The sequence below is a fragment of the Bos grunniens genome, chromosome 28 (genome assembly GCF_055505025.1).
Source record: "Bos grunniens cultivar Pamir isolate PY7600 chromosome 28, Bosgru_T2T1.0, whole genome shotgun sequence".
In the NCBI taxonomy this organism is placed as follows: domain Eukaryota; kingdom Metazoa; phylum Chordata; class Mammalia; order Artiodactyla; family Bovidae; genus Bos; species Bos grunniens.
Genome location: NC_141192.1, coordinates 28581405 through 28607807, shown reverse-complemented (window position 1 = coordinate 28607807; position 26403 = coordinate 28581405). Strand labels below are relative to the sequence as shown.

Below are 26403 nucleotides of genomic sequence, written 5' to 3'. Positions count from 1 at the left end.
TGTGTTTGTTAGCCATCTGTATGTCTTCTTTGGAGAAATGTCTATTTAGATCTTTGGCCCATTTTTTGATTGGGTCATTTATTTTTCTGGAGTTGAGCTGTAGGAGTTGCTTGTATATTTTTGAGATTAGTTGTTTGTCGGTTGCTTCATTTGCTAAGGGTGCCCACTTTCACCATTACTATTCAACATAGTTTTGGAAGTTTTGGCCACAGCAATCAGAGCAGAAAAAGAAATAAAAGGAATCCAAGTTGGAAAAGAAGAAGTAAAACTCTCACTATTTGCAGATGACATGATCCTCTACATAGAAAACCCTGAAGACTCCACCAGAAAATTACTAGAACTAATCAATGATTATAGTAAAGTTGCAGGATATAAAATCAACACACAGAAATCCCTTGCATTCCTATACACTAATATTGAGAAAACAGAAAGAGAAATTAAGAAAACAATTCCATTCACCATTGCAACAAAAAGAATAAAATACTTAGGAATATATCTACCTAAAGAAACTAAAGACCTATATATAGAAAACTATAAAACACTGGTGAAAGAAATCAAAGAGGACACTAATAGATGGAGAAATATACCATGTTCATGGATTGGAAGAATCAATATAGTGAAAATGAGTATACTACCCAAAGCAATTTATAGATTCAATGCAATCCCTATCAAGCTACCAACAGTATTCTTCACAGAGCTAGAACAAATAATTTCACAATTTGTATGGAAATACAAAAAACCTCGAATAGCCAAAGCGATCTTGAGAAAGAAAAATGGAACTGGAGGAATCAACCTACCTGACTTCAGGCTCTACTACAAAGCCACAGTTATCAAGACAGTATGGTACTGGCACAAAGACAGAAATATAGATCAATGGAACAAAATAGAAAGCCCAGAGATAAATCCACGCACGTATGGACACCTTATCTTTGACAAAGGAGGCAAGAATATACAGTGGATTAAAGACAATCTCTTTAACAAGTGGTGCTGGGAAATCTGGTCAACCACTTGTAAAAGAATGAAACTAGAACACTTTCTAACACCATATACAAAAATAAACTCAAAATGGATTAAAGATCTCAACATAAGACCAGAAACTATAAAACTCCTAGAGGAGAACATAGGCAAAACACTCTCTGACATACATCACAGCAGGATCCTCTATGACCCACCTCCCAGAATATTGGAAATAAAAGCAAAAATAAACAAATGGGACCTAATTAAACTTAAAAGCTTCTGCACATCAAAGGAAACTATTAGCAAGGTGAAAAGACAGCCTTCAGAATGGGAGAAAGTAAAGTTTTATATCAGTTAACTGAAAAGAAGCCAAGCTCTTTCCAAAATACTCTACAGTCTTATTTTTCTACTCAGAGTCAGTTATTGACAATGTAATAGTTTTAATCTTAAAGGTTTCTCTAGGTAACCAACGTAAGGGAAGGTGGATTTTAATGTATTTTGCTTCATTGAATCATCAAATGTCACTAATCTTAATGTATTTTCTAGCCAACAAATCAAAGTAATGTCAAAATCTAAGTTAGTTTCTGAATGTTGATGACTAATTTGAATGTAGTAAAAAAAAAAAAAAAAAACATGACTGATCTGCACACACATCACTTTTTAATGGATTGTGTTAGTAGTAAGATCAACTGCTAATATAACTCAAGAGAGACCCAGCTGCCTGAGGATTTCTTCATTGATTTCAAATGAATTGAAACTTTGATCCATTACAGCATTCAGAAGCCATTATTATACATGCTCTGTAGCTACATTTTGCAAATGTTAATTTCTCAGTTATATTAAAATCAATTTTCTTAAATAGCAAAAGGCACCAGAGTGAAAGAGAAACCGCTAAGACAATTTTTTGTTCTTCGGCATTTCACTGTATTATGAGTCTATTAATTTTCCCAACCAGCAGGAAGAGAATTAGAAAAATTCAAATATTATCACAAACAGGATATTAGAAGTCAACCTTTCAGTAAATTTTTAACTCTCAGTAACACATTGCTGAGATCTTTAACCTTACTAGAAATACATATATTTTAAGAAACTCCTATTTTTTATTTCTTTATAGGTTTTATACACTGACCACCTAGTCTTTAGGGTAGGATCTAAAGAGATTATCTTTCTTAAGTTAATTCCTGCCTTTGATGTGTAATCAAATATTCTTTAAGAAAATCAGACATCTTCTAAACAGTAGTTCAGTTAACATTACATCATTTTTCAGGTGTTATTAGAGATTAATCTTGAAACAGTTTGAGAACATGAGAGGTATAATTGATATGGAAGTAGCCTAGAATTCAGTGCCATTCATATGAGAGGAAATTGATTCCAGTTTGGAACAAAACATGAAAAAGAATATGAAGGTTGGTGTTTAGGTATATTGCATTATTTGGTCATGAGCCAAGAAAAGTCAAGATGAAATCTACCCCAAACCTATCCATTCATCACAGATTAGTTTACTGATACTAACTGTGTTATATTGTCATTGTATCAGAAAATAAGCCTTTAAATTTCTTAGCATTTCTGGGCAACATATTTTGAAGTAGTGGAGGTGACTGATACCATATTAGTGTTTAATGTCTTTAGCTTGGTCAATGCAGACAACTTTCCTATATTAAATATTCTTATATATTTGCTTTTTTCCCTGAAATAAATTTATCAATTTTCCACATTTATTTTGTGTTTCAGCTTATTTCAACACTACAAGCTGTATGAGTTTCTGTTCTTCTCTGCCAGGGAAGAAATTGTGATAGGAACTGAGGTAAGTAATTTATCTAGATGGAACCAATTAAGCTGAATCACTTAATGCATGCTGATCAGCATCTGGATCTTTAACTGCTTAAAGCAACTTCTTGTCAAGATTACTCAAGTGTTAATATAACCAACTAGTAGTTTGCAAAAAGAATAATTACACAAAGTGAGCTTTGGATTAAGAAAATAAGCTGTCTTTTGGCATTAAAAGCATTGTTAATCACATATACTTTATGTATTTATAGATTATTTGACAAAGCTCAGTTGGATAGAGTATGTGTGTCTTCATACAAATAAAATCAGGAAAAGTGAGATAAATTAATTCAGTTAAAGCTCTTCTAATTTCACATTTATTTTCAGTGTACTCATTGTTTAAGGCCTAATTCAAATCCCACTTTCTCAATGAAGCAAACCTTCCTTAATTACATCGCATCTCAAAGGAAGGGTTTAGAGAAACTCTTTAATCACATTCTATTATTTTATTCCAGTTTATCTCTTTCTGCTGAATATTGGCTACTCTTAGCACACCAACAAGCATGTATGTTTACATCACATTATATGGTTTTCTGATTGTTTCCCAGGGATTGATATAGTTGACATAATCCAACTGTAATTTCCTTGAAGCCACGAATAATGTGCTGTTTTATTATGCAACATATAGTATAATGCAGGGCACATAGTAGTGCCTCTTAATACTACATAATTCATGATTCAGTGACAGTGCATATAATAGCAGTTCTACAAGAAATGGTTTACCTAAAGATATTTTTGAACACTCTTACATATAATCACATATTCATAATTACTAGAAATGAATCCACGATAAGAGAACATCTTATGAAGGCTGTGCTGTACTTAGTCGCTCAGTCAAATCCAACTCTAAAGATGCCATAAAAAGTGCTCTTTAGATTCTCAACTAGAAAAATAGGAGACGGGAATGGTCATAAAGTGAATAAAGGGATATTTACATTATCTGTATAATTTTCCTAATATTAAGAAGCAGGTGCAATGTGCCAGCCATTTGGTCTTCCCTAGTATTGTTATTCTGCAGTTTATAAATTGCTGACTTCATTAAACACCTGAGTCATGGTGTCTCACTCTCCATTTGGGTACTTGTTCTACTGTTGGCCTTTTAAATGAGCTGAAGGAAAACAAAGAACCCTTTTTGCTTTTGACTTTCCTTAAAATTTCTTCTTTGCAGTCTTCTCATTCTGTATCTTAAATTAAGTGTCACTTGACAAAAGTTTCACTGAAAACGTTCCCATTTCAGAATTAAATCATATAGTATGACAGCATTATAATAATCATCTGTTTGGCGTACAACCCTATCTTATCTACTCAGCAGAACTTTGGGAAAATGGTAGTGGCTTCCAACAGCAGCATACACAGATATTTAGAATCATGAAGAAAAAAAATTTCATGAAGAACTTCCTTTCCCTTTGTTAATTACACAATCATGACTTTCTTCTCTGTTGTAAGGTTATATTTAGGTGACATTTATGCTTATGGAAAGAAAAAATGGAGAAAGTAGACAAGGATTGATCCATTTATTTTCTATTGTCTTTTGCATTTTCCCCAGGTTGACCAGAGCTATAAATAGATTCCTTAAGGAAAGGATGTTGGGTCTTCAAGAATTAGATCATTCATGTAATTTTAAAGGATTAACCAAAGCAAATGTTATACTACAGTTATTTTATAGCATTTTAGAAGTTTCTGATAATGTTTGGTGCATATACCTTTTTTTAATTAAAACCTTTCATAGAGGCCTGGTCCACTAACGTAATTATTCATGCTGACCTCAGGGCTCTGGAACCAAACAAGGGCCATACAACAGCCATGTAAGTGTTCCAAATTTAAATCTCAGGCAAGCATTCAAGTTAAGTAACACTGACGAAATTTAGTTTGTTTCTTAGTTATGGATAGATGACTATAACAAAACATATAAATCACCTCTAAGAATAATTGCTAAATAGTAATTTTAATTATTAGTAGAGAACATAAATCATACTCAGTCTTTTCTTGGGTTTTAGTTTAAAGAAAATTGAATTTGTATTTTTGATTTTAACAGTTGTTTCTATCTATTTCTACTCACCTTTTTTAAGAAATTTCATATTAGGTCATAGAGGCACCTTTTTGTTAACTCATTATTCTTGACCTGAGATTTTTAATAATCTAGAAATCTAATGTATATAGTTCTATAAGCAGCATGTTTTATAGTTCCTTCAATAGTTTGCATATAAATATATGTTGAAAAAGGTAGTAAACAACTAGAATGAGCTAGAAAAATGACAGGATGGAGCAGATATCTATCTATCTACAACTACAGGTATCTATCTGCTGTCTCCAGCAGATAGATACCTGTAGTTGTAGCCATCTTAGAGGATGACACTTAATTTATTTATAGAGATGAGAATTTCCTTTTAATCACCCAAGCCAAGAACTCTCCAAGTCTGTTGTTTTGGCAATACGATTGGATCACAGATCCACAGATATAACAATTATAAGGGAACCAAAATCTCCTCAAGGCAGCAGTCCCCAACTTTTCTGGCACTAGGAACTGGTTTCGTGGAAGACAGTTTTTCCATGGACCAGGTTGAGGGGGATGGTTTCAGGATGATTCGTGTATATTGCATTTATTGTACACTTTGTTTCTATTATTAAATGGGCTCCACCTCAAATCATCAGGCATTAGATCCCAGAGGTTTGGGACTCCTGCCTTAAGGGATGAGGACCCACCCAGAAACCTGGAAACTGTCCTTTGCTTTTGTTACCTGAAAACTAGGAGAGACAGTGAATACTTGTACACAAAGAACCCTATTGGATAGTAGCAATGATGATGATCAAAAACTTATAGCAGATACCCAAAGACATGGTTCTAACCAGCTATCTACTGCCGGGCATCTACTAAAATGAGATGATACAGTTACAACATTTATTCATTATTCCACGTGTTTATGTGATCCAGTTCCTATTATGCTCTAGGCCTTGTACAAAAGTTCTAGGGGTACACAGTGACAAGCAATGATCCTTGTCCTCATGGAGTTTATTGTCGAATGAGAGGAGAGAGATGATTAAGTAATTACAATATAGGGGGGCTTCCATTAACAAGTGAAGTCTAAGAGGAAATCTAAAGGCTGTGACTGAGTTAGCCAGAAAGTATATTTTTTTGGTGCAGGCGAAAGAAATTCCACTCAAAATAGTTCAATTAATTAAAAAAGGGGAAGATATCTTATTATGTCATGTGCTTGTGTGCTTAGTTACTCAGTCATGTCTGACATTTGGGACCCCATGGACTGCAGCACAGCAGACTTCTCTGTCCATGGAATTCTCCAGGCAAGGATACTGAAGTAGGTTGACATTCACTTCACCAGGGGATCTTCCCAACCCAAGGATTGAACCCTGGTCTCCTGTCTTTACCAACTGAACTACCAGGGGAGTCACTAACAGGTAAAGGCAGGGGTGAAAGCTGGACTAAAACTAACTGGATCTCATAGTCAACCGTGTTACTGAGTGCATATGTACATGTGGATCTGTATATGCATGCATGTGGTTCAGCCTCTTATCTCTCCTAGACTTTTTTCATTTCTTTTTTCTGAAGGGCCTTGCTCCCTTCTATTGCAGTCAGGCTTCCTCCAGCCAGTGGTGGACATGAAAGAGATAGCTCCAGTTTAGCACCCCCAAAAGAAAGAGACATTCCTCCTCCCAATATTATTTTCTGTGTTTGTGTTATATGTCTGCTCTCAGTTAGTCACTGTGACCAGAGGAGTGATACTATTAGAAGACCCAAGATGACCATATTGAATGAGTGAAAGAACATGAATAGATCCCCAAAGAAGCAGGAAGAACTTTTCCAAAGGGAACAGTGGTTTTATCAAAAGAATAAACTAAGCACACATGTACAATTCCTCTTGCATCCCAAATCCTATAAAAGACCAAATTTTCAAAATTCAGAATAATATAGATAAGAGGTTTGATGACATCTAAAATGATAAATTATTGATTAGATGAAACTGTAGCCCCATATGTATTGAAAAGACACTACAGAGTAATGCTACATTTCTTTAGGCACCCTAAGTTGATACAGAAATGAGAGAAACTTTGAGAGGGAAAATGATGAAAGCATTACTTTCAGGTCAGTTTTCATTCCAATCCCAAAGAAAGGCATTGCCAAAGAATGTTCAAACTACCACACAGTTATACTCATCTCACATGCTAGAAAAGTAATGCTCAAAATTCTCCAAGCCAGGCTTCAACAGTACGTGAACCGTGAACTTCCAGATGTTAAAGCTGGATTTAGAAAAGGCAGAGGAACCAGAGATCAAATTGCCAACATCTGTTGGATCATCGAAAAAGCAAGAGAGTTCCAGAAAAATATCTACTTCTGCTTTATTGACTATGCCAAAGCCTTTGTGTGGATCACAACAAGCTATGGAAAATTCTTAAAGAGATGGGAATACCAGACTACCTGACCTGACTCCTGAGAAATCTGGATGCAGGTCAAGAAGCAACAGTTAGAGCTGGACATGGACCAGACTGGTTTCAAATTGGGAAAGGAGTACATCAAGGCTGTATATTGTCACCCTGCTTATTTATCTTCTATGCAGAATACATCATGAGAAATGCTGGGCTGGATGAAACACAAGCTGGAATCAAGATTGCCCGGAGAAATATCAAAAACCTGAGATATGCAGTTGATACTACCCTTGTGGCAGAAAATGAAGAGGAACTAAAGACCCTCTTGATGAAAGTGAAAGAGAAGAGTGAAAAAGTTGGCTTAAAACTCAACATTCAGAAAACTAAGATCATGGCATCTGGTCCCACCACTTCATGGCAAATAAATGGGGAAAGAGTGGAAACAATGATAGACTTTATTTTGCTACTGCTGCTAAGTCGCTTCAGTCGTGTCTGACTCTGTGCGACCCCATAGATGGCAGCCCACCAGGCTCCTCCGTCCCTGGGATTCTCCAGGCAAGAACACTGGAGTGGGTTGCCATTTCCTTCTCCAGTGCATGAACGTGAAAAGTGAAAGTGAAGTCACTGAGTCGTGTCCAACTCTCAGCGACCCCATGGACTGCAGCCTACCAGTCTCCTCCGTCCATGGGATTTTCCAGGCAAGAGTACTGGAGTGGGGTGCCATTGCCTTCTCCGACTTTATTTTGGGGGGGCTCCAAAATCACTGCAGATGGTGACTGCAGCCATGAAATTAAATGATGCTTGCTCCTTGGTAGAAAAGTTATAACTAACCTAGAGAGCATTTTAAAAAGGAGAGACATTACTTTGCCAGCAAAGGTCCATCTAGTCAAAGCTATGGTTTTTCCAGTAATAATGTATGGATGTGAGAGTTGGACTATAAAGAAAGCTGAACGCCAAAGAATTGATGCTTTTGAACTGTGGTGTTGGAGAAGGCTCTTGAGAGTCCCTTGGACTGCAAGGAGATCAAACCAGTCCATCCTAAAGGAAATCAGTCCTGAATATTAATTGGAAGGACTGATGCTGAAGTTGAAACTCCAATACTTTGTCCACCTGGTGCAAAGAACTGACTCATTGGTAAAGACCCTGATGCTTGGAAAGATTGAAGGCACAAGGAAAAGGGGACACCATAGGATGAGATGGTTGGATTGCATCACTGACTCAGTAGACATGAGTTTCAGTAAGCTCCAGGAGTTGGTGATGGACAGGGAAGTCTGGTGTGCTGCAGTCCATGGGGTTGCAAAGAGTTGGACACGACTGAGTGACTGAACTGAACTGAACTGAACTGATGAAAGCAAGTAGAGCAGCTATACCATTTAGCCCATTTACCTTCTGCTGCTTGTATAGGACACTGGGATTCTGCGGCGTTCATTCCCATGCTAAAGAAACTATTGTGGGTGTTGACACTAAAGAGGAGGGCAGTTCTGAAGTGGCCATTGATGTTCAGAAGTGACAGTGAGTACACCCTGAATGCCTCACCTACCTAACATCATTCTTTATGCCTCCCCTACAGTATCTAAAGGCAAGCTTGGCAAACAGACATCCACAGACAAATGAACAAGGATCATCTAATTTGAAGGTCAGCTGGCAGCACAAAATCAACAAGTAGTTGAGGAAAATAAAATTATAAGAGAGGCATGAAACTCTGTGAACAGGTCAAATGATAGCTAAGGAACAGAGTTGATAGAGCAAACAGTAGAAGATCTAAACTCTGATTAATAGTCTCACAAAAGTTTGAAAGTTTATTGTTTTCTTGATAAATGAACTGATAGAGATCTTGTTTGTTTAAAATGAGATTTGAAAATGTTTATAAAATATCAATTTTCTGTTGATAGGCTTGAAAATCCAGAAAAAGCAATATTCAGGGAACTGTAAATTTTACTTGAGAAATATAAATTTACTTCAGAGTGTAGAAAATCCTAATAGAATGTTAAACATATAAAATATTGAACACTCAACACATAAAAATGCCATCAGATGTAGATTTTATAGGCTACTTCTACCAAAATTTTTTTTAACTTTTATTTTGTCTTGGGATATAGCCCATTAGCAAATAATGTTGTGATAGTTTCAGGGGAACAGCAAAGGGATTCAGGCATATATATATATATATACATACATATACATATATCCATTCTCCCCAAACTCCCTTCCATCTAGGCTGCCACATAACATGGAGTAGGTGCTATATTGTAGGTGCTCTTTGGGTGTCCAGAAAATTAGGAAGTTTGGGATGGACATGTACCAAAATTTCTAAGAGGAAATATTTCCCTTTTATATGTTATTATAGAGCATAGAAGGAGATGGAAAGCTTTCAACTCATTCTCTGAAGTTAATATAATCCTGAGAAGGTTTTAAATTTATCCTTTGAATCGGTAACGAATTATAATTAGAAATAGAAAAGAATAACACAATATTGTAGGCAATCACAGTTATGAAAATATTATAGATGCATTAATCTTAAATAAAATATTATGAAGTGAAATATGGCAAAGGATTAGATGTTCAGATAGTGTTTATTCCAGATATGAAAGGATGGTTTAACACTGGGATATCTATTAATATAATTCAGTACATTATCAGATTAAAGGAAGAAAAAACCAAATGATGATCTCAATAGATACAGTAAAACATTTGATAAATATCCATTTCTCATTTTAAAAAGACTCTAGTTAGTCCGTAATGTAGGTTTACACTCTTAACTGATAGAATATACCAAAAACTGAAATCTCTCTAAAATGTCTTAATGAAACCATTAAAATACCCACAAGGAACAAGACAAGGCTGATTATTTTTACCCAACATTGGATTTTTAGTTCCTCACCAATTTGATAAAACAAAAAAAGAAGTCAAAATTAGAAGAAAAAGGGAGGTATTGAAAAACAAGATACAAAGCTGTCATTGTTTGCAGATGGTATGGTAAGAAACCATCATTAAGAAAAAAATATTTTCCTGTGTTTTGGTAATAGCCTTGAAGAAAAGGATCACATTGGTAATAATGAAAACCATAGAATATGTAGGAATGAACCTAACAAAATGTGCAAGAATAATACAAAGAAAATCGAGCATTTTATTTGTTGAAGACTTTAGATCTTCTATCCTATAGAATTTACTGACATTTGACTAAATTTTACCTAAATTTGACTGCATTTCTATGGTATCTCTTCCTTATTTCCAGAACACAGTTAATGTTGGAAGGCTAACTAGATTTCACTTCAGATATTTAACAAGAATGATTTGAACGTGGTTTTGCACAATCTCATTAAGAGGCAAATAGTGTCTGGTTTTCTTTCTTTTTATTTTCTTTTTCTTTTAATATTTTGTCATTCTTTCTTCATTTATGAGATCAATATTTCTAGAAACAAAAACTTTCACTCTTCAATTATTTGATTAAAATGAGATACAGTTCATATGGAAAAGAAAGAACAGGTTTCTTATTCTCTCCCTTTCTCTGAAAGTTTTCAAAATAATAAGTTGGATTTTTAGTATACTTCAAAAGTGATGGTGGTGGACTGAATAATTAATTTCCTGCCCATCATTTCAAGATGCCTACATACCAATTCCTGGAACCTGTGGATATGTAATCTTACATGTGAAAGAGATTTTGCAGATATGATTAAGCTGAAGGCTTTGAGATGGGAGGATTATCCAAGTAGGCTCAATGTGATCATGTTCCTCCTCAGAGGAAAAGAGAGGAAAGAGAGAGTCAGGTGACAAGGGAGAGATTTGAATATGCTAAATTGTTGGCTCTGAAGATGGATAAAGAGGCAAGGAACCAAGGAATTCAGGTGCCTTCTAGGAGCTGACAGAGAAGGCAGTGGCAACCCACTCTGGTACTCTCGCCTGGAAAATCCCATAGACAGGGGAGCCTGGTAGGCTACAGTCCGTGGGGTCACGAAGAGTTGGACACGACTGAGCGACTTCACTTTCACTTTTCACGTCCATGCATTGGAGAAGGAAATGGCAACCCACTCCAGTGTTCTTGCCTGGATAATCCCAGGGACGGGGGAGCCTGGTGGGCTGCCATCTATGGGGTCACACAGAGTCGGACACAACTGATGCGACTCAGCAGCAGCAGCAGCTAGGAGCTGAATAAGGCAAGGAAATAGATTCTCCTGTAGTCTCTGAACTGAATGGAGCCTCTTCAACACATTAAGTTGAGGACTTCTGACTTCAAGAACTGTAAAATAAATTTATGTTAATTTAAGCCACTGTTTGTGGTAATTTGTTGTAGCAAGAATAGGAAACTGAAATAGATTTTATTTTGTTTTTGTTTTGTTTGATCCATTAAATACTATTCTTAATGATCAGTTTGACTCATTTTGACCAGTAATCCCATTGGTTTATTTGTGAATCCCTGTCAGAATATCATCCTGCTTTAATTAACCATACCATAGTAGAATTTCTTGCTATCTACTATGGCAGTGCCTTCTTATTGTTATCCTTCTTCATTATTTGGTTGATTATATACTTGATACTAAAATACTGTAAAAGAAAAGAGGAATACTTTGATGAGCTTATTGGTAATCTGGAAACAACTGAGGAAAGAATCTCTGAGCTAGAGGATATTATCAAAAGAATCCTCAAACCAAAAACCAAAGAAAACAAACACTGAAAGAGAAAATAAAATGGAACAGATTATCTAAGGTCTACAGGACAACTGCAAAAGGTATAACATACATATAGTGGGAAAAGCAGGAGTAGAAGGAGAGAAAGGAAGAGAAGAAATATTTGAAGCAATAATGAATAAAATTTTCCCCAGATGAATTTCCCTACATCCTGGGAGGTCAGAGAACCCCAAAGATGATAAATGCCAAAAAATTATACCTAGGCATGTAATTTTAAAACTATATAAAATCAAAGATAAAGAAAAATTCTGAAAGGAGTAGGAGGGGGGAAAAAAAAACTCAACCTATAGGAACTAATATAAGAAGTACTTTCAGTTTCTCTGAAACTGTGTAAGTAAGAACTGAGTGAAGTGTTTAGTGTTGAAAGGAAAAAACTACCAACCTAGAATTCTATACATTGTGAAATTATCCTTAAGAAGTGAAAAAGGAGGGCTTTCTCAAACAAATAGTCCTGAGAGAATTTGTTGCCAGTAGACCTTGCTTGCAAGAAATGTTAGAAGAAAGTTATTTAAAGAGGCGAAATAATATAGGTCATAATCTTAGATCTGCATAAAGTGAAGAAGTGCATTCAAAGAGGGAATAAATGAAGGTAAAATAAGAACTTTTGATTTTCTTTTTTCTTAATTTATCTGAGTAAAATTTATTTAATAATAATGCATTTGATTTTACATATATATATATGCTTATGTATAAGTGACATGAATTTCATGATGGATATAAGGGACAACAGAGAAGAAGTAGGTTTATTTTGTTTTTATAAGGTCTTTACCCACGAAGCAGTATACTATTATTAATATTTAAAATTGGACTTGGATTGTCTGTAAGTGGATATTGAAAACTAGAGAACACCATTAAAAAAGTAACATGCTAAGAAATGGAAACAAAATGTAATTATATAGAATTTTCAATTAAAAACCAAAAGGGGCAACAAATATAAAGCAGAAACAAATATGGCATGTATTAATCCAGCTATATCAAATTTAATGTCAGTGGTTTAAATGCATGAAAAAAAAAGATTTTCGTAAAAACAATACGATCATCTCAGTTGATCCAGAAAAAGCTTTTGACAAAATTCAACACCAGTTTATGATAAAAAAAAAAACTCTCTAGAATGTGGGCATATAGGGAGCACACTTCAACATAATAAAGGCCATATATGACAAACCTGTGGACTTAGCTGGTGACTCAGATGGTAAAGAATCTACCTGCAATGCAGGAAGCCCAGGTTAGATCTCTGGGTTGGGAAGATCCCCTGAAAAAGGAAATACCACTCCAGTATTCTTGCCTGGAGAATTCCATGGATAGGGGAGCCCGGTGGGCTACAGTTCATGGGGTCACAAAGAGTTGGACACAACTGAGCGACTAACACACGCATACACACATGACAAACCTATAGCTAATACTGTACTCAGTGGTGGAAAGCTGAAAGCACTTCCTATAAGAGCAGAAACAAGACAAGGATGTCCACTTTCACCACTTTTATTCAACATAGTTTTGGAAGCCCTGGCCACAGCAATCAGAGAAGAAAAAGAAACAGAAGGAATCCAGATTGGAAAATAAGAAATAAAACTGTCACTATTTTCTGATGACATGATACTATACATAGAAAACAGTAAAAATGTTACTGGAAAACTACTCCAAATGAATTCAGTAAAGTTGTAGGATGCAAAATTAACACATAGAAATCTGTTGCATTTCTGTACACTAACAATTATCTGTGCCTGCATTCCTATACAGTAAGAATGAAAAATCAGAAAAGAGAAATCAGAGAAACAGTCCCATTTACCATAGCATTAGAAAGAATAAAATTCCTAAGAATAAACCTACCTATGGATACAAAAGACTTGTACTCTGAATATTATAAGATGCTGATGAAAGAAACAAATAATACAAGTAGATGGAAAAATATAACATGTTCTTGAATTGGAAGACTCAATTGTCAAAATGACTGCACTGTCCAAGGCAGTCTACAGATTCAATGCAATCTCTATCAAATTATCAATGGCATTTTCCTCAAAATTAGAACAAAAATTTTTACAACTTCTATGGAAACACAGAAGACCCCAAATAGCCAAAAAGCAATCCTGAGAAAGAAAGATGGAGCTGGAGGAATCAGACTCTTTTACTTCAGACTACACTACAAAGCTACATTTATCAAAATAGTATTCACACACACACACACACGGAAATATAAGTCAATGGAACAGGATAGAAAGCTCAGAAATAAAACCGAACACCTCTGGTCAATTAGTCTATGACAAAGGAGGCAAGACTATACAATAGAGGAAAGACAGTCTTCAGTAGATGATGCTGGAAAAACTGGACAGCTATGTGTAAAAAAAAAATGAAATTAGAACATTCTTTGACACCATACACAAAAGTAAACTCAAGATGGAAGAGCAGTTTGGCATGCAGCCAGTTTTAAGGTCATTGTCCAGTCAGAGGGAGAGAGACTTAGTGCCACCTCTGAAGCCTGAACAAGACTACTTCACTAGCTTCCCCAACACAGGTATGAAGAGGACATCACAGAGTGATAAAAGGGTTAATTCTCCAAGAAAACATGACAGTTCTTAACATATGTGACTTAACAATAGGATATCAAATTGTGTGAGGCAAAAACTAATAGAATTACAAATAAAAAATGGATAAATCCTTTATCATAGTTGGAAAGTTCAGCACCCCTCTATTCATAAGTACATAGATCTAGCTGGCAGAAAATCTGTTAAAGACATAGTAAGACTCAACAACACTGTAAGTCAACTGAATATAATTGACATCTATGGACTACTTAGATGTCAATGGACTACTTATCCAACAATAGCAGAGTACACATTCTTTTCAAACTCACAAGGAGCATTCACCAAAATAGACCATATTCTATACCATAAAACACACCTTAACAAATTTAAAAGAACAGAAATCATAAATGTCTGCTCGAAGATCACAATGGAATTAAACTAGAAATCAATAACAGAAAGGTACCTGAAAAATCCAACAATTTGTAGTAATTAAACACACTTCTAATAACACTGGCTCAGATAAGGCATCTCATGAGAAACTTGAAAGTATTTTGAGCTAAATAAAAACACAGCTAGTCAAAATTTATGGGATACAGCAAAAGCAGCGCTTAGAGGGAAATTTATAGCATTGAATGTATATATTGGAAAACAAGAAAGATCTAAAATCAGTAATCTAAATTTCCATGTTAGGAAACTAGAAAAATAAGAACAAATGGAATACAGAGTAACCGAAAGAGAAATAGTCTGCTCCTAAAGAACTGGAGCAGAAATTAATGAAATTGAAAACAGGAAATCAATAGAGAAAATAAGTGAAACCAAAAACTGATTCTTTGAAAAGATCAATGGAATTGATAAGCCTCAGCTAAGCCAATTAAGGAAAAAGAGGGAGGACACAAATTACTGCTATCAGTAATGAAGGAGGGAACATTACTACTTCCCTATGGACGTTAAAAGGATAATAAAGGAATACTGAGAACAATTCTCTGCCCACAAATTTGATAACATTGATGAAATGGACCAGTTACTTGAAAGACAAAGTGTGCCAAACCTCACAAAAGAGGAAACAGATGATGTGAATAAATGAATAAGCCTATATCTATTAACAGTGGCAACCCACTCCAGTACTCTTGCCTGGAAAATCCCATGGACGGAGGGGCCTGGTAGGCTGCAGTCCATGGGGTCACTAGGAGTTGGACACGACTGAGGGGCTTCACTTTCACTTTTCACTTTCATGCATTGGAGAAGGAAATGGCAACCCACTCCAGTGTTCTTGCCTGGAGAATCCCAGGGACGGGGAGCCTGGTGGGCTGCTGTCTGTGGGGTCGCACAGAGTCAGATACAACTGAAGTGACTTAGCAGCAGCAGCATATCTATTAACAGACTGGTTCCAAATAGGAAAAGGAGTACGTCAAGGCTGTATATTGTCACCCTGCTTGTTTAACTTATATGCAGAGTACGTGTGAGAAATGCTGGGCTGGAAGAAGCACAAGCTGGAATCAAGATTGCCGGGAGAAATACCAGTAACCTCAGATATGCAGATGATACCACCCTTATGGCAGAGAGTGAAGAGGAACTAAAAAGCCTCTTGATAAAAGTGAAAGTGGAGAGTGAAAAAGTTGGCTTAAAGCTCAACATTCAGAAAACGAAGATCATGGCATCCGGTTCCATCACTTCATGGGAAATAGATGGGGAAACAGTGGAAACAGTGTCAGAATTTATTTTGGGGGGCTCCAAAATCACTACAGATGGTGATTGCAGCCATGAAATTAAAAGATGCTTACTCCTTGGAAGGAAAGTTATGACCAACCTAGATAGCATATTGAAAAGCAGAGACATTACTTTGCCAACAAAGTTCCATCTAGTCAAGGCTATGGTTTTTCCTGTGGTCATGTATAGATGTGAGAGTTGGACTGTGAAGAAAGCTGAGTGCCGAAGAATTGATGCTTTTGAACTGTGGTGTTGGGGAAGACTCTTGAGAGTCCCTTGGACTGCAAGGAGATCCAACCAGTCCTTTCTGAAGGAGATCAGCCCTGGGATTTCTTCGGAAGGAATGATACTAAAGCTGAAACTCCAGTACTTTGGCCACCTCATGTGAAGAGTTGACTTATTGGAAAATACCCTGATGCTGGGAGGGATTGGGGGCAGGAGGAGAAGGGGACGACAGAGGATGAGATGGCTAGATGGCATCACTGACTCGATGGATGTGAGTCTGAGTGAACTCCGGGAGTTGGTGATGGACAGGGAGGCCTGGTGTGCTGCGATTCATGGGGTTGCAAAGAGTCGGACACGAGTGAGCAACTGAACTGAACTGATATCTATTAAAGAAAGTAAATAGTAATCTTCCAAAAGATAAGACACATGGCTTAGATGGGCTCACTTGTGAATTGTAACAAACAAATAAGGAAGAAATCATACCAGTTCTCTACAAACTCTTGCAGAAGACAGAAATAGAGGAAATACTTCCTAACTATGAGGCCAGCGTTACCAAAGTACTAAAATTAGACAAAGACATTACAACAAAAGAAAACTGTAGACTAATCTCTCATGAACATAGATGCAGAGGTACTTAAAGAAAATTTAGCACATCACATAAAGCCATGTATTCACCATGACCAAGTGTGATTTATCCCAGGTATACAAGGCTTATTCAACATTCAAAAATCAATTACTATAATACTTCAAGGCAAGATAAAAAATGAAAAATCACATGGTCATAATAAATAGATTCAGAAAAAGCATTACATAAAATTTGATACCCACTTGATATAAAAACTCAGCATACTAGAAATAGAAGGGAACTCCCTCATTTGATAACAAATATCAAAAACCTACAGCTAACATCATTAAACCATTCAATCCTAAAGGAAATCAACCCTAAATATTCATTGGAAGGACTGATGCTGAAGCTGAAGCTCCAATGCTTTGGCCACCTGATGCAAAGACTAACTCATTGGAAGAGACCCTGATGCCAGGAAAGATTGAGGACAGAAAGAGAAGGGGGCAACAGAAGATGAGATGGCTGGATGGCATCACTGACTCAATGGTCATGAGTTTGAGCAAATTCCAGGAGACAGTGAAAGACAGGGAAGCCTGGTGTGCTGTAGTCCATGGGGTCACAAAGAGTCAACCACAATTTAACAACTGAACAACAAATATCATTAAATTAGAAACTCAAAACTTTCCACTAAGGTAAAGTGTACTACAAGGCAGGGATATCTCTTCTGTACTGTAAGTTCTAACTAATAAGAAAATGATATAAACATTATACAGATTGAGAAAGAAAATATAAAAATGTCTGTTTGCAGATGACCTGACTGTCTTTGTAGGAAATCTGATAGAATTTACCAAAAAAAAAAAATCCTATGAAAAACACAAGGAATTCTCGAAAGAGTACAGGATACAAAGTTAATATATAAAAGTCAATTTCTTTCCTATGTATCAGAAAGAACAAGTGGAATTTGAAATTTAAATCACTTTATTCTTTGTATTAGCACTCAAAAAATGAAATACTTAGCCATAAAACTGACAAAATATATACAAGATTTACATGAGGAAAATAAGAACCTCTGAAGAATGAAATGAAAAAAATAAAAAAAACTTGATAAATGGAGTGATATTCCATGTGTGGGTAGAAAGACTCAATATTGTGAAGATATCAGTTCTTCCCAACTTTATGTATAGATTCAATTCAATCATCATCTAAACGCCCAATTTTTATTTTCAGTTCAGTTCAGTCGCTCAGTCGTGTCCAGCTCTTTGCAACCCCATGAATCACAGCACGCCAGGCCTCCCTGTCCATCACCAACTCCCAGAGTCTACTCAAACTCATGTCCATCGAGTCGGTGATGCCATCCAGCTATCTCATCCTCTGTTGTCCCCTTCTCCTCCTGCCCCCAATCCCTCCCAGCATCAGGGTCTTTTCCAATGAGTCAACTCTTCGCATGAGGTGGCCAAAGTATTGAGTTTCAGCTTCAGCATCAGTCCTTCCAATGAACACCTAGGACTGATCTCCTTTAGGATGGACTGGTTGGACCTCTTTGCAGTCCAAGGGACTGTCAAAGGTCTTCTCCAACACCACAATTCAAAAGCATCAATTCTTCAGTGCTCAGCTTCTTCACCGTCCAACTCTCCCATCCATCCATACATGACCACTGGAAAAACCATGGCCTTGACTAGATGGACCTTTGTGGCAAAGTAATATCTCTGCTTTTGAATATGCTATCTAGGTTGGTCATAACTTTCCTTCCAAGTAGTAAGTGTCTTTTAATTTCATGGCTGCAATCACCATCTGCATTGATTTTGGAGCTCCCAAAAATAAAGTCAGCCAATGTTTCCACTGTTTCCCCATCTATTTCCCATGAAGTGATGGGACCAGATGCCATGATCTTAGTTTTTTGAATGTTGGGCTTTAAGCCAAGTTTTTGAATCTCCTCTTTCACTTTCATCAAGAGGCTTTTTAGTTCCGCTTCACTTTCTGTCATAAGGGTGGTGTCATCTGCATATCTGAGGTTATTGACATTTCTCCCGGCAATCTTGATTCCAGCTTGTGCATCATCCAGCCCAGCATTTCTCATGATGTACTCTGCATAGAAGTTAAATAAGCAGGGTGACATTATACAGCCTTGATGTACTCCTTTTCCTATTTGGAAACAGTCTGTTGTTCCATGTCCAGTTCTAAGTGTTGCTTCCTGACCTGCATATAGGTTTCTCAAGAGGCAGGTCAGGTGGTCTGGTATTCCCATCTCTTTCAGAATTTTCCAGTTTATTGTGATCCACACAGTCAAAGACTTTGGCATAGTCAATAAAGCAGAAATAGATGTTTTTCTGGAACTCTCTTGCTTTTCTGATGATCCAGCGGATGTTGGCAATTTGATTTCTGGTTCCTCTGGCTTTTCGAGAACCATCTTGAACATCTGGAAGTTCACGGATCACGTACTGCTGAAGCTTGGCTTGGAGAATATTGAGCATTCAGTTCAGTTCAGTCGCTCAGTCATGTCCGACTTTTTGTGACCCCATGAATCGCAGCACGCCAGGCTTCCCTGTCCATCACCAGCTCCCAGAGTTCACTCAGACTTATGTCCATTGAGTCAGTGATGCCATCCAGCCATCTCATCCTCTGTCGTCCCCTTCTCCTCCTGCCCCCAATCCCTCCCAGCATCAGAGTCTTTTCCAGTGAGTCAACTCTTCGCATGAGGTGGCCAAAGTACTGGAGTTTCAGCTTTAGCATCATTCCTTCCAAAGAAATCCCAGGGCTGAGCATTAAGAGTTAGCAATATGTTTTTGGATCTGTCTCATCAGGCAAAGGAAACAAAAGCTAAAAAACACAAATGAGGCCTAGTTGAACTTAAAATCTTTTGCGCATCAAAGGAAATCACCAAAATTAAAACACAACCTACTGAGTGGAGAAGATGTTTGCATTTTTATGCAGGGTTTTTTTTTTTTCCTTCTGTTACTGGCTTGTATGAAGTCTTTTTATTTTTGGTGTATTAACAGGATGGGAAAAACTAGAGATATCTTCAAGAAAATTAGAGATACCAAGGGAACATTTCATGAAAAGATGGGCTTGATAAAGGACAGAAATGTATGGACCTAACAGAAGCAGAAGATGTTAAGAAGAGGTGGCAAGAATACACAGAAGAACTGTACAAAAAAGATCTTCATGACCCAGATAATCACGATGGTGTGATCACTGACCTAGAGCCAGACATCCTGGAATGTGAAGTCAAGTGGGCCTTAGAAAGCATCACTACAAGCAAAGCTAGTGGAGGTGATGGAATTCCAGTTGAGCTATTTCAAATCCTGAAAGATGATGTTGTGAAAGTGCTGCACTCAATATGCCAACAAATTGGAAAACTCAGCAGTGGCCACAGGACTGGAAAAGGTCAGTTTTCATTCCAGTCCCAAAGAAAGGCAATGCCAAAGAACGCTCAAACTACCGCACAATTGCACTCATCTCACATGCTAGTAAAGTAATGCTCAAAATTCTCCAAGCCAGGCTTCAGCAATATTTGAACTGTGAACTTCCTGATGTTCAAGCTGGTTTTAGAAAAGGAAGAAGAACCAAAGATCTAATTGCCAACATCTGCTGGATCATCAAAAAAGCAAGACAGTTCCAGAAAAACATCTATTTCTGCTTTATTGACTATGCCAAAGCCTTTGACTGTGTAGATCACAGTAAATTGTGGAAAATTCTGAAAGAGATGGGAATACCAGACCACCTGACCTGCCTCTTGAAAAATCTGTATGCAGATCAGGAAGCAACAGTTAGAACTAGACATGGAACAACAGACTGGATCCAAATAGGAAAAGGAGTACGTCAAGGCTGTATAATGTCACCCTGCTTGTTTAACTTATATGCAGAGTACTTCATGAGAAACACTAGACTAGAAGAAGCACAAGCTGGAATCAAGATTGCTGGGAGAAATATCAATAACCTCAGATATGCAGATGACACCACCCTTATGGCAGAAAGTGAAGAGGAACTCAAAAGCCTCTTGATGAAAGTGAAAGTGGAGAGTGAAAAAGTTGGCTTAAAGCTCAGCATTCAGAAAACGAAGATCATGGCATCCGGTCCCATCACTTCATGGGAAATAGATGGGGAAACAGTGGAAACAGTGTTAGACTTTATTTTTGGGGGCTCCAAAACCACTACAGATGGTGACTGCAGCCATGAAATTAAAAGACGCTTACTCCTTGGAAGGAAAGTTATGACCAACCTAGATAGCATATTGAAAAGCAGAGACATTACTTTGCCAACAAAGTTCCATCTAGTCAAGGCTATGGTTTTTCCTGTGGTCACGTATGGATGTGGGAGTTGTACTTGAAGAAGGCTGAGCGCCGAAGAATTGATGCTTTTGAACTGTGGTGTTGGAGAAGACTCTTGAGAGTCCCTTGGACTGCAAGAAGATCCAACCAGTCCATCCTAAAGGAGATCAGTCCTGGGTGTTCATTGGAAGGACTGAGGCTGAAACTCCAATACTTTGGCCACCTGATGCAAAAAGTTGACTCATTGGAAAAGACCCTGATGCTGGGAGGGATTGGGGGCAGGAGGAGAAGGGGACAACAGAGGATGAGATGGCTGGATGGCATCACTGACTCGATGGACATGAGTCTGAGTGAACTCTGGGAGTTGGTGATGGACAGGGAGGCTTGGCCTGCTGAGATTCATGGGGTAGCAAAGAGTCGGACACGAGTGAGTGACTGAACTGAACTGAACCCTTTATGAGTCACATTGTTTCCAAAATATACAAACAACTCCTACAACTCAATAACAAAAAACAAAAGGAAAAAGGCCCAACTGAAAATGAACAGAAGACCTAAATAGGCATTTCTTCAAAGAAGACATACACATGGCCAATAGGCACATGAAAAAATATTCAAAATCACCAATTATTAGGAAAATGCAAATCGAAACTACAATAAGGTACCACCTCACACTGGTCAGAATGAGCATCGTTAAAAAGTCTACAAATAAATGCTGAAGAGGGTGTGGAAAAAAAAAGCAACCCTCTTACACCCTTGGTGGGAATGTAAATTGGTGTATTCACTATGGAAAATAATGTGGAGATTCCTCAAAAAAATAAAAATAGGGCTGCTGTCTGAGCTTACAGTCTCACTCTTGGACATATATCCAGACAAAACTATAATTTGAAAAGATAGATTCACCCCACCATTCATTGTATCACTATTCACAGTAGCCAGGACATTGAAACAACATCAGTGTCCAACAGATGAATGGATAAAGATGTGGTACAGTGTTCTTGGATTGAAAGACTCAATATTGTAAAAATGATTATTACTACCCAAAGTAATTTATAGATTCAAAGAAATCCCTATCAAACAACCAATGGTATTTTTCACAGAACTTGAACAAAAAATTTCACAATTCATATGGAAACACAAAAGACCTTGAATAGCCAAAGCAGTCTTGAGAAAGAAAAACAGACCTGAAGGAATCAACTTTTCCAAATTCAGACTATGCTACAAAGCTACAGCAATCAACACAGTTTGATACTGGCAGAAAAACAGAAATATAGACCTGTGGAACAAGATAGAAAGCCCAGAAATTAACCCACGCACCTATGAGCACCTTATCTTTGACAAAGGAGGCAAGAATATGTAATGGAGAAAAGACAGCCTCTCCAATAGGTGTTGCTGGGAAAACTGGAGAGCTACATGTAAAAGAATCAAAGTAGAACACTTCCTAACACCACACACAAAAATAAACTCAAGATGGATTAAAGACTTAAATGTTAGGCCAAAAACTATAAAACTCTTAAAGAGTGTATATATAAAGCAGTATACTCTTTGACATAATTACCAAGATCTTCTTTGACCCACCTCATAGAGTAATGGAAATAAAAACAAAAATAAACAAGTGGAATTTAGTTAAACTTTAAAACTTTTGCACAGCAAAAGAAACAATAAACAGGATTAAAAGACAACCCTCAGGTTGGGAGAAAATAATGACCAATGAAATAACTGACAAAGGGTTAATCACCAGAATACATAAGCAGCTCATACAGCTCAATATTAGGGAAAAAAACAGCCCAGTCAAAAAATGGGCAGAAGACATAAACAGACATTTCCCTAAAGAGGACATACAGATGGCAAAAAACAAATGAAAAGATGCTCAACATCACCAATTATTAGAGAAATGGAAATCAAAACTACAGTGAGGTATCACCTCACACCAGTCAGAATGGCCATTATCAAAAAAAAGCTACCAACAGTTAATGCTGGGGAGAATGTGGAAAAAAGGAAAACCTCCTATACTGTTGGAGGTAATGTAAACTGATACAGCCATTATGGAGAACAATATGGAGATTCCTTTTAAAAACTAGCAATAAATCTACCTTATGATCCAGCAACCCCCCTGCTGGGCATATACCCTGAGAAAACCACAATTCTAAATGACCCATGTACCCCAGTGTTCAGTGCATCACTATTTACAATAGCCAGGATATGGAAGCAACCTAGATGTCCATTGACAGATGAATGGGTAAAGAAGATGTGGTACATATATACAATGGAATATTAGATGGATGAACCTAGAGCCTGTTATATAGAGTGAAGTAAATCAGAAAGAAATACACTGTATTAGCATGTATCTATACGGATCTAGAAAAATGGCATTGATGAACCTATTTGCAGGGAAGGTGTGGAGACACCAATATAGAGGATGGACTTGTGGACACAGTGGGGGAAGGAGAGAGTGAATGGAGAAAGTAGCGTCAACATGTATACAGTATCGAAGTGTAAGATAGATAGCTGGTGAGAAGTGGCTGTGTAGCACAGGCAGCCTGGGCTGGCATTCTATTATGTCCTGGAAGGATGGGGCGGGGGAGGGGGGAGGGTTTAGCGAAGAGGGGATATATGTATAATGATGGTTGATTTACAGTGTTGTATGACAGAAACCAACACAACATTGTAAATGCTAAGAAACAAAAAATAAAAGAAGATATTGTACATATATACAATGGAATACCACTCAGCCATAAAAAGAAAGAAAGAATGCCATTTGCAGCAATATGGATGGACCTAGAGATTATTATACTAAGTAAGTCAGAAAGAAAAAGACAAATACCATATGATATCACTTATATGTGGAATCTAAAATATGATACAAATGAACCTATCAAAGAAGCAGAAACACACTCACAGACCTAGAGAAAAGACTTGTGGTTGCCAAAGGGAAGGTAAAGATTGGGAGTGTAGAAATAGCAGATCCAAACTGATGTATAGAGAATGGATAAACAGTAAGATCCTATTATATAGCAAGGGAACTATATTCAATACCCTGTGATAAATCATAATGCAAAAGAATATAAAAAAGAACATGTATATGTATAACTGAATCACTTTGCTGTACAGTAGAAATTATCAAAACATAAATCATCTATAAAGTATAGAGTAAAACTAATTTTTATTACATTTTTAATGAAATGATTCTAGATAGAAAGTGAAAGAAATAGAAAAGAATGAAAACAAGTAAAATGTGACAGTAGATCTGAATAACACTGAATTATAATACACCTGTGTTTTGTGTGGCTTAAAATATTACATAGAGAATTAAAATAAACTGATGAAAGTGAAAGTGAATTCTCTCTGTTGTATCCAACTCTTTGCAACCCCATGGGCTATAGCCTGCCAGGCTCCTCTGTCCATGGGATTCTCCATGCAAGAATACTGGAGTGGGTTGCCATTTCCTTCTCCAGGGGATCTTCCTGACTCAGATCTCCTGGGTTCACTGCCTGAGTCTCCTGCAGGAAGACTCTTTAAAAGTCTGAGCCACCAGGGAAGCCCAGATAAACTGATAATACTTAATAAATTGAAAGGATGGTAAATGAGTCTGGAGAAGGAAATGGCAACCTACTCCAGTATTCTTGCCTGGAGAATCCCATGGACAGAGAAGCCTGGTGGGCTACTGTTCATGGGGTCACAATGAGTCAGATATGCCTGAGTGACTACGCACCTTATAAATTGAAAAGAAGCTAAATGAGTTAATGTATTGCTTCTGACAGTTTTTGAGGAGTCAAAGTATTGATTTATAAACATTTAATAATTTGAGGATGCATAATATTGAAAAGCAGAGATATTAATTTGCCAACAAAGGTCCGTCTAGTCAAGGCTATGGTTTTTCCAGTGGTCATGTAGGGATGTGAGAGTTGGACGGTGAAGAAGGCTGAGCGCCGAAGAATTCATGCTTTTGAACTGTGGTGTTGGAGAAGACTCTTGAGAGTCCCTTGGACTGCAGGGAGATCCAACCAGTCCATCCTAAAGGAGATCAGATCAGTCCTGGGTGTTCATTGGAAGGACTGATGCTGAAGCTGAAACTCCAATACTTTGACCACCTCATGCGAAGAGTTGACTCATTGGAAAAGACCCTGATGCTGGGAGAGATTGGGGGCAGGAGGAGAAGGGGACGATGGAGGATGAGACGGCTGGACGGTATCACCGACTCGATGGGCATGAGTCTGAGTGAACTCCAGGAGTTGGTGATGGACAGGGAGGCCTGGCGTGCTGTGATTCATAGGGTCGCGCAAAGAGTTGAACACGACCTAGCAACTGAACTGAACTGAATCTCTAGGATAAGCTTTGGATAAATAATGTTAAGCTAGTAGAAGAGAAAATGGAATAATAAAAATCCATTGAATTAAAAAGTGCTAAATTTAAAATCTCTCATATGAAAACATGAGAAAAGTATGGAGGAAAGTAGTTTTTAATTTTGAGATTAAATTTAGTTGTAGGATTAACCACCTAAATTTTTTTTAAGGTTTAAGTAAGATACTACAAAGAAAAATGTTTTTAAAAAGGCACTTGAAAATTTTTGCAAACAACATATAAAGGTCAAAATTATTTTATGCATAAATAGTAAGCACAGAGAAAACAAGTAAAATACAAACAAGACAACAGCAACATTGCAAAGAATTTGAACAGACTAAATTTTACTGATAAGAAGATATAAATATATTTAACCTCACTATTTATCAAGGAAGTACAAATAAGAAAAACTATTTTCAACTGTAATATTGGCTAATATCAACAAGATTGATTAACAGCCAGTATTAATGAAGATGCAAGAAAACACAGCTCTATGGCAGGGGATTGTTGAGAAGTTAAATTTTTAAAGCCACTTTGGAGAGTAGATTGGAAAAATCAAATGTAAATATCCTGTGTCCACCAAATTCTAATTTATAAGTATCTTTCATTTGGACATACTCATGTTATATAAAGATGTTTATTCATGAATATACATCAAAGTATGGTTTATAACAGCTAATAATTTCAGAAGGGAAATGACTAAATAAAATGAAGTATAATCACACTATGAAAAACTAACTAGTCTTTAGAAGGAATCCAGCAGATCCACCTGTATGGTTATGTTAGGATCTCAAACATGCTTAAAGAAAAAAGAGCAGTAGAACAATGTGAATAGTGTTTCCACTCATTCTTATAGGCAGATAAACATGAAAATATATAGACCTGTATATACATTTAAATGATGGTAAAGACTTGAAAGGCTAGAAGATTTA

General features: G+C 37.0%; 1 protein-coding gene across 27 annotated transcripts in view; it reads left to right on the top strand.

Moving 5' to 3' along the window:
* Positions 1-26403, top strand: part of CABCOCO1 (ciliary associated calcium binding coiled-coil 1) — a 168403-nt gene that overhangs the window by 59686 nt on the left and 82314 nt on the right. For 21 of the 27 annotated variants that reach the window (XM_086382311.1, XM_086382296.1, XM_086382295.1 and 18 more), the window contains one exon: positions 2689-2761. In XM_086382311.1, the coding sequence (XP_086238437.1) occupies positions 2689-2761 (73 nt within the window). Of the gene's footprint in view, positions 1-2688; positions 2762-4330; positions 4463-6008; positions 6199-7355; positions 7608-26403 lie in introns of those variants that run through there. The other 6 variants (XR_015156923.1, XR_015156922.1, XR_015156924.1 and 3 more) reach the window with 3 other exon arrangements.